General features: G+C 31.8%; 9 protein-coding genes across 9 annotated transcripts; 3 read left to right on the forward strand and 6 right to left on the reverse strand.

Moving 5' to 3' along the window:
- Positions 1-269: 269 nt before the first annotated feature.
- TBLA0A07710 (sugar porter family MFS transporter) lies at positions 270-1,880 on the reverse strand (the record flags this gene model as incomplete). Its single annotated transcript, XM_004178031.1, has 1 exon — positions 270-1,880. The coding sequence occupies one exon, from the start codon at positions 1,878-1,880 to the stop codon at positions 270-272; it is 1,611 nt and encodes a 536-aa protein (XP_004178079.1).
- Positions 1,881-2,950: 1,070 nt separating this feature from the next.
- TBLA0A07720 (uncharacterized protein) lies at positions 2,951-4,339 on the reverse strand (the record flags this gene model as incomplete). Its single annotated transcript, XM_004178032.1, has 1 exon — positions 2,951-4,339. The coding sequence occupies one exon, from the start codon at positions 4,337-4,339 to the stop codon at positions 2,951-2,953; it is 1,389 nt and encodes a 462-aa protein (XP_004178080.1).
- A 414-nt stretch (positions 4,340-4,753) lies between these two features.
- ZIM17 (Zim17p) lies at positions 4,754-5,338 on the forward strand (the record flags this gene model as incomplete). The annotated part of the gene is made up of 1 exon (XM_004178033.1): positions 4,754-5,338. The coding sequence occupies one exon, from the start codon at positions 4,754-4,756 to the stop codon at positions 5,336-5,338; it is 585 nt and encodes a 194-aa protein (XP_004178081.1).
- A 109-nt stretch (positions 5,339-5,447) lies between these two features.
- Positions 5,448-6,914, reverse strand: GAS4 (1,3-beta-glucanosyltransferase; the record flags this gene model as incomplete). The annotated part of the gene is made up of 1 exon (XM_004178034.1): positions 5,448-6,914. The coding sequence occupies one exon, from the start codon at positions 6,912-6,914 to the stop codon at positions 5,448-5,450; it is 1,467 nt and encodes a 488-aa protein (XP_004178082.1).
- Positions 6,915-7,317: 403 nt separating this feature from the next.
- On the reverse strand, positions 7,318-8,136 carry RFA2 (Rfa2p; the record flags this gene model as incomplete). The annotated part of the gene is made up of 1 exon (XM_004178035.1): positions 7,318-8,136. One exon carries the CDS (start codon positions 8,134-8,136, stop codon positions 7,318-7,320), a length of 819 nt encoding a protein of 272 aa, XP_004178083.1.
- Positions 8,137-8,538: 402 nt separating this feature from the next.
- Positions 8,539-10,419, reverse strand: KRI1 (Kri1p; the record flags this gene model as incomplete). The annotated part of the gene is made up of 1 exon (XM_004178036.1): positions 8,539-10,419. The coding sequence occupies one exon, from the start codon at positions 10,417-10,419 to the stop codon at positions 8,539-8,541; it is 1,881 nt and encodes a 626-aa protein (XP_004178084.1).
- Positions 10,420-11,839: 1,420 nt separating this feature from the next.
- TBLA0A07770 (GSK family serine/threonine-protein kinase) lies at positions 11,840-13,147 on the reverse strand (the record flags this gene model as incomplete). Its single annotated transcript, XM_004178037.1, has 1 exon — positions 11,840-13,147. One exon carries the CDS (start codon positions 13,145-13,147, stop codon positions 11,840-11,842), a length of 1,308 nt encoding a protein of 435 aa, XP_004178085.1.
- Positions 13,148-14,125: 978 nt separating this feature from the next.
- Positions 14,126-14,842, forward strand: MRPS18 (mitochondrial 37S ribosomal protein uS11m MRPS18; the record flags this gene model as incomplete). The annotated part of the gene is made up of 1 exon (XM_004178038.1): positions 14,126-14,842. The coding sequence occupies one exon, from the start codon at positions 14,126-14,128 to the stop codon at positions 14,840-14,842; it is 717 nt and encodes a 238-aa protein (XP_004178086.1).
- Positions 14,843-15,480: 638 nt separating this feature from the next.
- RPL25 (60S ribosomal protein uL23) lies at positions 15,481-15,909 on the forward strand (the record flags this gene model as incomplete). Its single annotated transcript, XM_004178039.1, has 1 exon — positions 15,481-15,909. One exon carries the CDS (start codon positions 15,481-15,483, stop codon positions 15,907-15,909), a length of 429 nt encoding a protein of 142 aa, XP_004178087.1.
- Positions 15,910-16,092: the final 183 nt, after the last annotated feature.

The raw sequence follows: 16,092 nt of genomic DNA on the forward strand, positions 1-16,092 counted from the left end.
ATTTTTTCTTTTTTTTATATTTAGATCATAATTTTGAATATTTTACTAAAAAAGGTTTTGAGTAATTTTGAAAAATGTCACTTTTAAAAATTGAAATGTCCTATTAATCTACATAAATACAAAATATATTATTTTTAAAAAAATGGTTGATACAATATTCAATACCTTAACGTTCTTTCCCCAACTTATACTACCTTTGAAAATTAAGATTATTATTATTTTACAGAACTATTTACATCCTTCTTAAAAAACTTTACTAAAGGATAAGGCTATTTTTTCCTATAATATTCATTAATCTCATTTTCACTTCTTCCCTTTGTTTCTGGTAACATAAATATATCAAATATTATACCAACTACTAATGATCCAACAAATATGTAACCGAATTTATAACCAATATGCTTTGTTATAATTGGTGTTAAGAAGGAAACTAAAAAATTCATTAACCAATTGAAACCTGAACAAATTGAAATAGAAGTTACTCGAGTTTTAATAGGATATAGTTCTGAAATCAAGACAAATGATGCAGGTCCTAAAGTAGTGGCAAAAAATAATACATAGACACAAGTAGATATTATCATAATTACACCTGTAGATTTTAAATGCATACCAAAACTTGCAATGGAACTAAAAATGGTTAGGCTTAACATCATCCCTGTTGCCCCAATAATTAAGCAGCCCCTTCTCCCAAAAAACTCAATAAAGTATATACTCCAACATGTACCAAAAAAGTTGACTGAAGATAAAATTATGGCAGTTAGATATGGGTTTTGAATTCCTACTTTATTAAAAATAGATGTGCCGTAATAAAAGAAATAGTTTATTCCTGATAATTGCTGAATCCCCATTACAAATACACCGATAAATAAACGAAGACCCAGTTTTGGTTCGCCAGTTATAAATTCAAATCGTTTTTTAGTTTTATTGGGCCTTTCAATTGATTCGTTAAACATATCGTCTAATAATATTTTAATGAGAATATTATCCTCTGGTACACCATTCATTATGCTTAACGATTTTTTTGCACCTATTTCATCGTATTTCACTTTTGCTAAAAACTGTGGCGATTCTGGGACGAAAAATACTCCAATAAATACGAAAGCTACCCATAATAGCCCTAGTGAGATTGGAATTCTCCATGTATTATTATTATGGATATCTGTAATATATGTTTTACAAAAATAGTTCAATAGGTTTCCTAAAACTATTGCCAAAGTTATTATTAACTGGTATAATGCTATCATCGAACCTCTTATTTTAACTGGTGAACTTTCTGATACATACATGGGGACTAATACAGTATAACTCCCAACTGCAATACCTGCAATTATTCTTCCAACTAAAAACTGAATCCAATTATTATTCGGGATTATTTGAATAAGAATACCAACAAAGTATGTTACTGCACTGATATGCATACCGATTTTCCTTCCCCAAAATGAACTAACTCTTGGAATTGTAATCCCACCAACTAAAGCTGCTAGGTTGAATATTGCTACTATCAATCCCTTCGTTGTTTCTGTAAAGTAGTTTGTACCAGTTTCTAAGCTTAAGGTATTCCCAAAGTTTTCTTGAAAACTGGGCATATTTACTATTCCACCGATTGTACCTATATCCCAACCAAGTAAAAAGCCACCAAATGATACCATTGCACATAGAAGAATTGGCTTTACTAAATTTTGATTTGAGCTCTCTGTGCATTGTGAAGTTATTTCATTATCTGACTTAGAATTTACCACTGATATTTCATTCCTAACTTCTACTTCGCCTTCAAGTTCAGTCTCTGTTTCATATATTCCTTTGTTGTCACTTATTTCTAGTTGAGATTTTTTAATATCTAATAGATCATCGCTTTTATTTTCTAACTTGGGTGCTATCATTTTCAAATGATATTCTGAGATAGTATTATTTAGTTAATTTACATTTGAAATATGCCACCATAAAAATAAATAATTATCAATACAGGCTACATCTGACTTTATATAATTAAGTATTAGTATTAATGTATTCAATTTATGTTTTTAAAAAATTCATTCTTAATGTGTCTTATACATAACATAGCCATTCATATCTTACCATTATTTTGGAATTGTGTTCCGCATATCATTTAGCTCAGAAATATAAATTTTCTGCCCCCCCTTTCCCATTGGCCCTAAAATAATAATGCTAACTATACAATTGGTATTAGGTAGATGAAATTTATTACATATCCGTCGAACAAATCCCTAAAAAATAGAATACCCTTAAATTTAAAATATAATAAAAACAATTAACATTTTCTCAAAAGATTTATGACGAACATCAAATTTGTCTTTTTAATAATCAAATGCCTTTAGAAATAGCCTATAAGCTCTTAATGTAGCTTTTTCTCAGTGAAAACGATGAGATGAGGTGAGATTTCCACTCTCTTCTCGGGATTTTTTAAGGCGGCTACCACAACTTTTGCGTCTTAGATTTAAAAAATCCAAATTCAACAAAAAACCTCAGTATAAATATATATTTATAAAAATTTATTAGAATTTATAAGAATTGTTTTATATATCTGTATTTGTAAATATATAAATGAATAAGAGGGAGGGGTCACTCGGTGGCTTCTATCAGCTAATTTTTTTTTTAAAATACTGTAGTGTAGAATGAGCATTTTCATCTTTTTTTGGTGACTTTGTTTGACAGAAATGAAAAAAATACGTATCTAGAGTACCAATATTGAACTGAATTGCGATAAAGTATTTAAAAAACATATTTAATGAATGAAAAAGGAATTTGAAAGTTAGTGTAACAAAGAAGAATGAAAACAATATGGAAGTTGGAGAAAGGAAGAAAAAAAATGAAAACATTAGTAAGAAAAAAAAATTAGACCAAGGGAAAGGACAAATGAATTATTTTATTATAAAAGGTAGATCTATTGTAATTATTATTGACAATCAAAGAATTAGTATTAGTTTATGATTTATTTACCATTGGTATTAGTAGATGAGTGTTTCAATTCGAAACGAGCAGTATCACCAGGGAGTGAAGTTGGACAACTCATGTTCCCTACAGGACTCTTTGCTCTATTAAGTGTGGTGTGCTGAAGCATTCCACCAAATGTGAGGCTATTAACATTCGGTGAAGGACTGAATAAATTGTGAATATAATCCCCCATGTTAAAATTAGGAGTCTTGAGAAGATTTGCGGTAGCTCCTGATGACCTCAGTTCACGAGAAGGCGTCGTAGGAGCAAAGGATAATAGTGTTGAATTACCATGAATTGCATTTGACTTTTTCTTTTGGTTTGAAGGAGTTGCTGCTGAAAATAAAGTTGGAGAATCTAGTAAAACATCTCCTAAGCCCACGTTTTGAGAAAATGTAGTATTAGCACCCGGAAAACTATTTGTAAGGTTTACATTGGGGGATGATATTGAAGTTTTAATATGTGATAATCTAATTGGTTGATCCTGTTCTTCAAGTTGTAAAGGATCATGCAAGTCTGTCATCATTTGGCGATAGATTAGTGATGAAGAAGGTGTAGAAGGAACTTTCGTCATAGGTGCAGAACTTAGACCGCCATGGTTACTAACAATAGCACCTGTGGCTAAAGCCCCTTTGGCAGGACTTCTAATAGTGCCCGTATAGGGACTTGCAGCTAAATACATCAATAAATCTGCTCCTATATCATTCTCCCCATTGTTGAGATTATTATCAGTTCTAGGGTTTCTATTGGGGGTCATCATAAATAGTTTAGTGGCTGAAGATTGGAATTTAGGATCAAACTTATTGGGTGAGCCTCTACCCGGTGTCGAAGGAGGTTCAATGATTCTAACTTCTTTGATGTCAGATATATCTCTTTTCTGAGAGTCTCTCTTATTAGTGTTGGTTGGTTGTAAAATATTCACCTCTTTTCTCAAGCTCGTAACATGAGTAGTTGGTTGAAGAACTTGCGGTTGTTGTGTTTGAGCATCGATTAGATTTATGTTAGCTTCTGAGAAGGATATCCTGTGAAATCTATTTTTAGAATTCTCATTTGGATTAGAGTTTTCAAGAGCATGTGATAAAGAAGTATTAGAAGTAGAGTTTCTTATCCCCTGAGCAAATGGTAATCCCTTTTTCAAAGGAGAAAATTTTGTTACGATATGCTCGTGAGAAGTGGAACCAGCCCCCACTGACATCTTTCTTCTAGACTGAGGAGAACGCGTAACTCTATTGCTCTTGGGAGTGGCGACTCTGCTAAGCCCAAACTTCAATTGTCTTGTCATTTGGGCTAGCTCTGCCCTTTCCAAGATTTTCTGGGCTATCTCTTGCTCTTTTTCTGGTGATAAATCGTTTTTAGCATTAACAGTTTTCGTAGTGGTTTCGATCATGCTACTACTCATTGTATTGTAGTGGCTCTAGTCTTGGTTCTAGTTCTAATTCTTGCACCTTTTATAAACTGTATTTTAATATCTTGGACAACAAGTCTCAAAAATATCTCACTGTCGTCGCAATTCCAATATCAATCCCAAACTCATACCCTAGCGATTTCAAAGCATCTACTTCCAGATTTTACCCAATCTTTAGCAAGTTCCTGTGGTTCGCGAAACTTTTGGTGTCTGTTCTGCTAACTTCGGTCGCGATAATTAGATTTCTACAAACGGTAAACGTAATATTTCAGTCTTATTAAGGGCATTTAAGTACGTGCGTCATTTGCGTAAATAATCCAGCAATGAAAAATTGATAAACGAGTTGCGAAGTAAACCTAAAAACTAATTGTAGAGATAACCTCAAATACTTCAAAAATGCTTGGTATTCTAAAGAGCAGATCATTTGTATATGCCAGACCAGCACTAATACGTCCCTTCCTTGCTGTCACATCTAGAGGTTTGCTTAAGTTATCAACTACTCAATATGCAAGATTCCTTCATATTTCGTCAAGGCATTTAAAATCTTCAAAAGACAATATCGATACTGAGAGAAATGGTACTAATACACAAACCGACGGAAGTAGACATCTTGGCACTTTTAAAGTAGACCAGCCACAGTTAATGATTGCGTTTACGTGTAAAAAATGTGATAATAGGTCATCTCATACTATGTCCAAACAAGCTTACACAAAGGGTACCGTACTAATAACTTGCCCTCATTGTCAAAGCAGACATTTAATTGCCGATCATTTGAAGATCTTTAGTGATAATCGCATTACTATCCAGGATATTTTAAAAGCAAAAGGTGAATCTGTTTCTCAGTCGGTAAATGATCTGGTTTTTGAAGACATTCCTGAATCTTTAAAAAATGTGATTGGCCATTATGCAAAGGATGCTCCAAAGAACATGAGAGAAAAACTCGATAATAAAACAATTCACAGTTTGCCGGGTGACAAATAACCGTTGCAATTACTGTTATTTTTATCATTATTATACTTTTTTTTATTGGCTTGTATCACATATTTATTAGAGAATTTAGTATTATATAGGCATTTAAAATAATTACATATTAAGTTAAAAACATCATTGAAAAAAATATTAACATACACAGCATTCCTAGTCTTAGAATCTGTGACCCAAAATTTCTCTTAGGAGAGGAATTTTCTAGGGAAGCAGCCTCAACGCCAGATGATCTTACTATTGTTTCCTGTTTTTCAGATTTTAAATCATTCACCACCTTTATTCTTTTTGACTCTTTGCTTCTCGCTTTTCCATTAATATCGTATATTTCATATTCACATTGCAAATCTTTATCCTCTAAAGTTACATAATATCCTCTTAATCCATGGTTTCCTTTGAAAATAATTGGTGACGCAACACTTCTTATGGCAGTTCCTTCTATATTTAAATTATCATATCGATTTTTACAAATTGGTAATTGGTGTTTATTGAAAAAGGCTTGTTTACTCGTGACATTAAGTGTTTCATCCGCGACAATAAATTTAGACATTTCTTTAGATCTTAAAGGAGGTATTTCTTTGTATGTATTCTTTAATTTTTCAAAATCACCCAAAATATGTGCATTTCCCTCTGAGTCTAAGGAAACTAATCCATAATTATTAGATTCTTGGGTAAATTCATACACCAATCCACCGCTAAAAGTAGGTGTCATCGGTTTAGAAAATAATGCCTTAACTTCATCAAATTGTCTTGGCAATACTTGATTACAACCAAATTCAGAAAATATTATAGGCTTAGTGTAACTCGAGTAAGTTCTAATTAACTTATCATAGCCAGAGCTCTCCATAGTTTGTGTACCGCACCATTGATAAGAATTGACGCCATAAAAATCAACGCTATTGTAAGTATCTCCCTTTTCTTCAGCACATTCCAAATAACTAGCTAAAGATGCTCTGTAATTCAAATCATCAGCTGCACTGTATCCGACAGGAATAGATCTGGGGCTGTGTTTTTCAATATATTTTTTCAAATCACCTATGATAACTTTAATATATTTTGGTGAAAATTGTGCAGACTTCATATCATTAACAACTTCATTTCCGGCAAAAAAACCCAAAGTGTTGTTATAGTATGAAAATTTTTCTACTACTTTAAATATATGCTGTACATATGACATCGTATATGTACTCCAAGGTTCATACCTATTCAAATGTTGTCCCTGTACTGGTGAATTAACATCAAGCAATAAATAAATACCTGCTGCTGCTAACATGGTCATACATTTATCATGATCTAAATCTGGATTTATTGAATAAATACGGATAGTATTAATACCTAACTCTTGAAATAATACAATGTCACGAGCACATTTTTCTGGATCAGAAAGTGGGTCACTTTTACTCAATTCTTCTGATGAGCCACCTGGCTGATAGTCCACTCCCTTAATATAAAACCTTTCCTTGGTAATAGAATCGACAAAATATTTCCCTACTACATCAATAGGGTGGATAGCCGCCCAAAGCTTGCTGGGTAATAATAATAAGAATAGGAATTGCTTAATAATATTTGACTTCATAATTAATACCAATACAGTATTTATGCTCTTATTAATTTTTTTTATTTTTTTTTAATACTTTCTTTAAGCAAAAGCTACTTACTGTCTACATATTTTCTGGCATTTTTTATTATTTTCGTATACTTTTTTGGAAAGTTTTAAATTCGAATTATTTTTTTTTGCGACACAAATTTGACAATCAAAATTTAAACCCTTTATATGAATTTTAAAAAAAAGTATCTTATATGCTTGCAAAGAAATAATTGGACCAATACTTGTAATAAATTAAATCATTTGGTAAAATGAATTGTAAATAGTATTGAAATTCGAATATCCATATATGAAGAATTTAAAATGAGGCGAATAGGCTACATGGGTACGTATTATATTACAGATAGTATTTATTTTTCTAATTCATAAGATATCATAAAGCGAAATAATGATCATCATCAAATGTAGGATATATGTAACCCTGCTCGATTAATTGTGTACAGCATCGTCTGGCTTGATCTTCACTAATATTTAAGGATTGTGCAATTAAAGCTGTTGGCACAGCAAATTGGTTTGCATCTTGACCTTCACACTTCTTTCTACAGAAAGCCAAGACTTCTTGGGCTGTGTCACCACTATTTGAATTTTCTGAAACGAATAATGATTTACCTTCTTCTTGGGTGTCTTTAACAGCCTCACCTGATGGATTTTGCATTTTTCCCATTGCAATAGCATGACATTTTATAACTTCTAAATGATGGGTAATTACTTCATTAAAAGAGTCAACAGTCCTAATTACAGCATATTGTACGTTTTTTTTGCCACCAAATTCTTTTAAAGCACCGTGAACCTTAACATAACTGCCTACTTTATATTGTTGAGCTATTTGAGAATTACCTGCCTTTTCTGAATCATCTTGACTGGTAGAAATATCATTACTATCATCACTCCACTTTCTTACATCAATTTGGCCAGTACCATCTTCAATAGTTAGAAAGATGTTTGAAGTATGATCAGTAATGTTTCTCACGACACCCACAAAAGATATATGATTTAATTCTTGGTTATGGATAACAAAAGGGCCATCTTGAACCAATTGCTTAGATTCTGTAATTTGTTTGATTGTGACAGGTGTTAAAGAATTATTACGATTGATAGCTTCAGAGCCATCGGAGGAATGTATTTTATCACTGCTGTCAAAACCACCCCCTGTAGTTGATGAATAATCTGTGTATGGTGTGAATGTAGCCATTATAATATTATAGTTTAATGTAGAGATGACTTTGCCTTTAGTTATTTTATAGTTGCACCTATGGCGATAATTTAAGTGCTTTTTGTTTTATACCACTGAGCTGGATCTGAAGAGGAGATTGTACATGAAAGTTATTGGAAAAAGTCCGTTTACGCGACTCAAGAATTTATTCGGCGAGAACGCGTAAACTCAATATTTATAAAATTCTTAAGCTAACAGGCTTCATTTTAATAATGTATGTTTTCTATAGCCTCATTGTACAAACATTTAACTTACACTCGACATATATACATTATTTTTTAGAAAAAAATAAATAAAAATAATTGAATGAATTAATTTATTAATAATATACAATTTTTGATTATATTACGTAGTGAAAAATGATGAGTTTTTTTTTGAATCTCAATGCTTATATATACATTTATCATGCCTTCTTTTTTTATTTCTATGCTTTTTGTTAGAATGATGATGGCCAGAATGACGTTTCTTGTTATTATCAATTGGGAAACTGATTTCACCAGTATCTGCTAGACCATTCTCGTTCTTGAAAACAGACTTTCTCCATTCCTTTAATCTCTTCGATTTAGTTACCTTTCTTCTATCCTTGTCTCTTAATTCTTTTGGTCTATATGGTGCAAATTTTTTCAAACCAATATATTGATTTAAGTCGGCATCATCTGCAGCAAAAATTTCTCTTGCAGTTAGACCATAACTTTCTGGAGAAACTTCACGATAACGGAATTTCAAGCCATCTTCATCCCTGGTACGTGATCTAGATTTTCGTTCTTCCTCTTCTTTTTCAACTTCTTCAATGATGGTCAATTTATTCTGTTGTATTGTTTTTTCAATAATCTCAGACATGTCCTTCTTTTCCTTTCTCTTTGATTTCTTTTCATTCTTTTTCCCTTTTCTGGTTTGTTTTTCTCTGGCATCATCATTACCTACTTCTTCATCATCCTCTCCTACTTCTTCATCATCATCTCCTGCTTCTTCTGCATCACCTACTTCTTTATTATCATTTTCTTCTTTATCGTTATTAGCACCTTGCTCAGCGTTAAATTCAGCCATTAATTCATCATCATCATCCCAGGTTGGTTTCCCCTCCTTATCATAAAATTCTTCATTAAAGATATCGCCAACAACTTGATCCCAGGAGTCAGCTGAGAAATCACTGTTTAGTAAAGTTTCTGTGATTTTCTTAATCATCTTTTCATCTAAATCTGCACCATATTCTTTCTTTAATTGTTCTAAGACATCTGTGTATTTGTATTGTACCTTTTCTTCTTTCTTTTTATGAATTTTCTTTTCTCTGTTCTCATTTTCACTCTTTTTTTCTTGCTTTTCCTCCTCTCTCTTCTTTCTACGTGAAGTATTAGCAGATCTTCTTAAAGTAGCTTGATTACGTGCATATGATACAATTTCAGCAGCATTAGGATCTTCATAACGAAAGTTGTATGCATGCTCAAATTCTTCAACTGCATCATCGAATTCCTCCTCATCTTCATCATTTTCTTGCTCGCCGTCTAGTGGAATGACTTTATCACCTTTCTTCGGAATCCATGCTTGCCCGCTAACGAAAGCTTCTAAGAACTTTTCTTCATCTTTAGAAGGATCAGGCAATTTTAAAGCAGGTGTTTTTGTCTTCTGTTTTGGTTCTTTTTTTGTTAAAAAGTCATCTTCGTCCTCATCACTGTCCTTAGAAGAGTTTTCTTTTTTATCTTCTGTCTCATCATTTTTAAAGGCATCATTAATTTCTGCCAATAATTGTTGTCTTTCTTCTCTTTGCTGTGAAACAAATGATTGTTTGCCGTCGACGGTTTTAGTGAAATCTTCATCATCATGATTCATCCTATCCTCATCTTCATCATCGGCAAAGGTATTGCCAGCAAGAAGGTTCATTCTATGATAGTCTTTCAAATAAATTGGTTTATGCTTGTCAGATGTTTGTAAGTTTGCAACTGCTTTTTCTGGTTCCTGAAAGAATTTAATCTTTGGATCTAATAATTTGTCAGTTTCATTATTCTTTATAGCATTTAAAACTTTATTGATACCATCCTCGACTTCTTCAGTGACTAATTCACCAAAATCATCTTCGTTTTCACTAGATTCAGCATCAGAATCAGTTTCTGAGTCTGATACCGGCTTGACTTGTTTATTTTGGACAATAGTTTTTTTTTCTTCAGTTGTAGTAGGCTGATTTTGCAGCTGCTCTCTTTTAGCGGCTTCTCTAGCCTTTTTAGCGGCTTCTCTAGCCTTTTTAGCGGCAGACTTCTTTCTTGGCATAGTTTTACAATATATGTATTATAAATATTTTTTCTGTGACCAAATAATAAATATATATATATATATTACAAATAAAATTATAATATTAAATTCTTGATTCTTTTTTATTTCAATATTATTTATGAGATGAGATGAGGTAAATGAAATTTTTAATTTTTTTTTAAGATGTATTCCGGGTAAAGCGTTAGGAAAAAATGAAAGTGAACTAAATAAAGGTAAATACTAAATTAAGTCATCGTGCACAAATAGCATTTAGATTAATGACACCTAACAAAGTATTTTAAAAAAAAATTAAATATGTAATAAAACTAATAAACAGATCTGAAACAATTTATAAATATAATACATTATAAAATATTTATATATATGGTTATATATAAGTAATAAATAATCAACTAATAGACTTGAACTCCAATGTGAGGCAGTTTAGTAATTGGAATCTAAATGTGTTAAACAAAACAAAATATTAATATAATTTTTTATCTGATTATAATCCTAGCCAAAAATAATAGAAATAATTGAAATGTATAGGAGATGACATTAGAAATGTCGTTTGCTCATGTTATCTATAGAAATATTTCAAAGTTATTCATTTTAATATTTCAAATAAAAATCAATCAGTATGATGGTGATGAGGCATAAGTGAACATTTAACCAAATATATAATGTTGAAGAATTTTGCCCCTCCAAAAAAAATATTTTTTTCTATCAAACCATGTGAGTTAAAGGAGAATATATAAGTACAGTTATATTAATAGATACTAATCTTGGGATAAAAAAACAACAACATATCTCTTTAAATAAAGATGTAAGTAAAAAAAGAAAGGAGTTAAGAGATATTGAAAGTATAAAAAAAAATAGAATTAGTGATACTTGTCAATGCAATAACAATATAGTAGATAGGATGATATTATTGAAATAAAAAAATAGTGAAAATAGTTACTAGAAATATTTAAGAAAACACGTAAAAAAAAGAGATATTGTATTTTAAATATGGTCTTAGTGGCTATGGCAGTTGAAATAATAATAGTAATAATAAGTGTAATAATAGTAATAATAGAAATAGTAATAATAATAATAATAATAAATAATATGATAGTTATAATAATGTAATAGTAATAATAATATAATAGTTGCCGAAGAAAAAAAATAGGAAGTAAGAAATAGATTAAGTAGAAGCAGAAGCAGTATCAGAATCCGAATCAAATATATAAAAGTTGAAGGAAATGAAGTAGAAGGAAATGAAATAGTAAAAAAAGAATAATAACAATAACAACAATGATGATTAATAAATATCAATTATAAACAATGATATTTAAAGGGAGAAAAAAGATTAGCCAAAATATGACGATGGAAACCATATTGGTAACGAATAGAAGATGGAAGAGAAATCTAGTTTCCTCATGCTATATGAATTCAATTATGGATTATTCGTATTATTTGAATTGTCATTTGAATTGGTATTACTTGTGACTGGAGTGGAATCTGAAGTATTAAAGTTTGGTGGTGGAGTGGAAGTTATATTATTATTAGCATTATTATTATTAGTATTGTTGTTGTTGTTGTTATTATTATTACTATTTTCATTAGCTTCATTTGAACCATTAGTATTAATTGAATAATTTGGTTTAATATTTTCAATCAAATCACCCAATATTTTCAATTCTAAGTCATCGAAATCAAATAAGTTTGGCAATAGAATTGGTTGAGTTTTGCCTCTTGGTAAGAAATATTTTTCATTTCTTAGATCATCAAAAAATGAATGAGCCAATATGTTTTTTGGTTGTAATCTTTCAACTGGATCATAAACTAAGACTTTCATTAAAAGATCGATACCATCAGTTCCAGCATGACTGAAATATTTTTCGAATCTTTCCTTTGATGTACCTGTGAATAGAGGTTTTGAAAATAATGGACCGTCATAGGAAGGATTTGAGAAAAAAATGAATTTTTTAGCTGGAGGACCTAATAATTTGGAAATTTCTCTAAATTGTAATAGGGGCTCTTGACCTTGGAATACAGCTTGACCTAATAACATTTCACCAATGACACAACCAAGCCCCCATATATCGATTTGAGTGGTATAATTAGTACAACCAAGAATTAGTTCTGGAGCTCTATAAAATCTAGAACAAATGTAACTAATGGATGGAGCATCTGGTTCCAACCTCTTGGCAGATCCAAAATCACAAATCTTTAAGACCCCACTTTCTGGATTGACCAAGATATTTGAAGGTTTAATATCTCTATGACAAATACCCATGGAATGCAGATACATCATGGCTCTGGCTATTTGATAAGTATACAATTTAATATGTTTCAAGGGTAATTCCAATCTATTTGTGACGTATCTATTGATTTCTATCTGTAAAGTTTCTGGCAAACATTCCATAGCCAAATGTTGATAAACTTTATGATCTTGTGGTGATAGATGAGTAAAGAAATATTCCAATTTAACCACGTTTGGATGGTTTGTCATTCTCAAGATTTGCAACTCCCTTGATTTATATTCTGTTTGAGCAGGTACTTTCTTAATAGCAAAGGGACCGTACCAAGTCTCTTTATCTGGAGTGATATATGCTTGAACAACAGTACCAAAAGCACCATGGCCAATCTTTCTATACTCTTTAATCAACATCTTCCTTGTGACGTTCGATTTATTGGAAGTAACATCATCAGCGACGAATTCTTCACATTTATAATTAGATTGTGGATTATGAGATGACATTGCTCTTTAAAAAAAAAGGATTCAATTTAATTGCTTCTTTGTCAAAATTTTTTTATATTTTTTTTAAACTTTTGCTTTTGTTTAATGAGATTACTATTTGCAATGAAGGGCTATTTATAAGTTATTAAGAAAAACAGTAATCTTCTATTTCTATTAACAGTGAATATGCTTATTCTCGTGACGTATATCTTAAAGGTATTGGAGATGGATTTTTCTATTTTCAATGAGTAATATCAATTGACAGCTACACGAAAGGGAAATCAATAGAATTATAACACAGGGAAGAGAAACAGAAATACCAGTTCTAACACACAGACAAAGACAGATCCAAAACAAAGGAACTAAGCAATCGTGTTCAAATTAAAGTAATTAAGCAGCTTTTAAAAGAAAAGGCCGGCCAAGCAACTTAAAGTATTTGAAATCTTGTCGATTGTAATGTCGTATTTACGTATTGCTACGGGCACTCTGTAGGTATTGTTACTTGTCTTTTTTTGGGTACGTGTAATAAATAAACAAGCCACGAAACGAGCAATAGGTTTTAGAATGCCCAGAAACATGATAATAATAGTAATCGTCATAAAAGCAATCGTGATAATAATAGCAGTCGTAATAATAACAAACATCAATAACAATAACGTCAAATCTCGAGTTGTCGGAATTCCCTTGTAGAACAAAACCACGGCTTTACCACCAGCCTATCCGGCACATTGCCGAGACACGAACTTGCTGCACGTTTTTCTTTGCGGCAGGAACTATGCCGTATGCGGTGATATATATGTTGATGACACGTGTCCTTCACGTGCAAAGCACGTGCGCAGAACTTGCTTCGTATATGGAGCCGAGGATATAATAACTCAATATACCTATACATATATACATAGACATGTACATATACATATACTTGCATATATATACATTTTTATATGGTTATAAAGTGCAGAGATAAGTAAATTGACAAGTATTGCAAAACATATAACAATGTTGAACACGTTAAGGGTGAATGTATTTGGCAAATTATGCAGTGGCCCTTTCAGTGGCCCTATTACCAGGACCGCTGTAGGGTCTCTAATGGGGAAAAATATTCAACGAGCTACGTACTCTGGCATTAATGGGACACCCATACTACAGAATAAGGAAATGACAAACGTGTACAAACCACGTGGTGATTCCAACAACATGGCGGGCTTAACTACTCCCTCTACCAATTCCAAAGGGAAAAAAAATAACAATACTAAAATAAGAGTTCATAAATATATCTTGAATTGTTTATTCACGAGAAATAACACACATTTCACGTTTTCTGCCATCGAAGAAGATCTCAAGAAGAGTGAGCAAATGGTAAATGAAAGTTCTAAAAAGACTTACAACGAAGTTTACTTGTATTATTTGAGTTTGCCCAAAGTTGTTAAATTCCAAACTTCTACTGGTCGACTGGGATTCAGAAAAGCTGCAAGAGGGGAATATGAAGCAGCTTTTCAAACTGCTGCCAAATTATTCGAAACTATCAAAGAAAAGAATTACTTGGATGCTGATATAGAGATTGTAATGAAACAGTTTGGTAAGGGAAGAGCTGCCTTTGTAGCTGCCTTGTCAGGGAAGGAAGGTCAATATATCAGAGGCAAGGTGGTTCGTGTGAGTGATGCTACTCAAATGAAGTTTGGTGGTGTCCGTGCACCAAGCGCAAGAAGACTATGATCCCAACTTTTGCATATCTAGATATACATATCTACATATATATATATTTCCATATATTCTTTACTCATCATATTTAATCCGATTCTGTAAATAGATAAGATATAATGAAAGGCATTTTCCCTTTATATGCTTCGATTTGAACTTTTTTTCCGACTTGAATATTTCCTCAAAGAGGTAACACATTCCGGAATACAGATTTAGAATTTGATCTGTTAATTTTCTTTCGTTTTTTTTTTTTTCTTACTGCTGATTTTTCAAGACTGCTCGGTGTGTGGGTTTTCGGACACTAGACAAAAATTTGCAAAGTTGGGAAAAAATGTTATTACAGAGAATTGGAAAATGACTTTAGACAGAGTCTCATGAAGAATGAACTACCAAGCTAGACGCAACTGGATTCTCAAATTTCAGTCCGTTACAGGAGGAAGGCTGGAACCTCTCCTCCTGTAACGAGGAAATCTGCATGATATCCATCTTCACTGGCTTATTCACCATACCAGAGAATAATACTGAATATTGTACGTATTGTAAGAAATATACCATAGTTAAAAAAATTGAAAAAAGACGTAAGGTATAACGTAATGAGACGTTTTTCTGATACAATTTAAAGTACAATAAACTTAGGAAAACTAAAGACAAAAATGGCTCCATCTGCTAAGGCTACCGCTGCCAAGAAGGCTGTTGTTAAAGGTACTAATGGTAAGAAATCTTTGAAAGTCAGAACCTCTGCTACTTTCAGATTACCAAAGACTTTGAAGTTGGCTCGTTCTCCAAAATACGCCACTAAAGCTGTTCCACATTACACCAGATTAGACGCTCACAAAGTTGTTGAAAAGCCAATCAACTCTGAAACTGCTATGAAGCAAGTCGAAGATGGTAACACTTTAGTTTTCCAAGTTTCTTTGAAATCTAACAAGTACCAAATCAAGAAGGCTGTTAAGGAATTATACGAAGTCGACGTTGAATCTGTCAACACTTTGATCAGACCAAACGGTACCAAGAAGGCTTACGTTAGATTGACTCCAGATTTTGATGCTTTGGACATTGCTAACAGAATCGGTTACATCTAATCTATTTAGCATTTTTTGTAAACATAAACACAAAAATCATTGACTTAATTTAACATTATAACCAACCTAAACAACAACAACAATAAATTTACAAATCTTTTTATTTATTATAATAAATGATCAAAAAAGTATATTTTTACTGTAATATGATTTTATGTAACAAAAAACTTAAATCAATAGTTT

This window comes from Henningerozyma blattae, chromosome 1, assembly GCF_000315915.1.
Source record: "Henningerozyma blattae CBS 6284 chromosome 1, complete genome".
NCBI classification, from domain to species: domain Eukaryota; kingdom Fungi; phylum Ascomycota; class Saccharomycetes; order Saccharomycetales; family Saccharomycetaceae; genus Henningerozyma; species Henningerozyma blattae.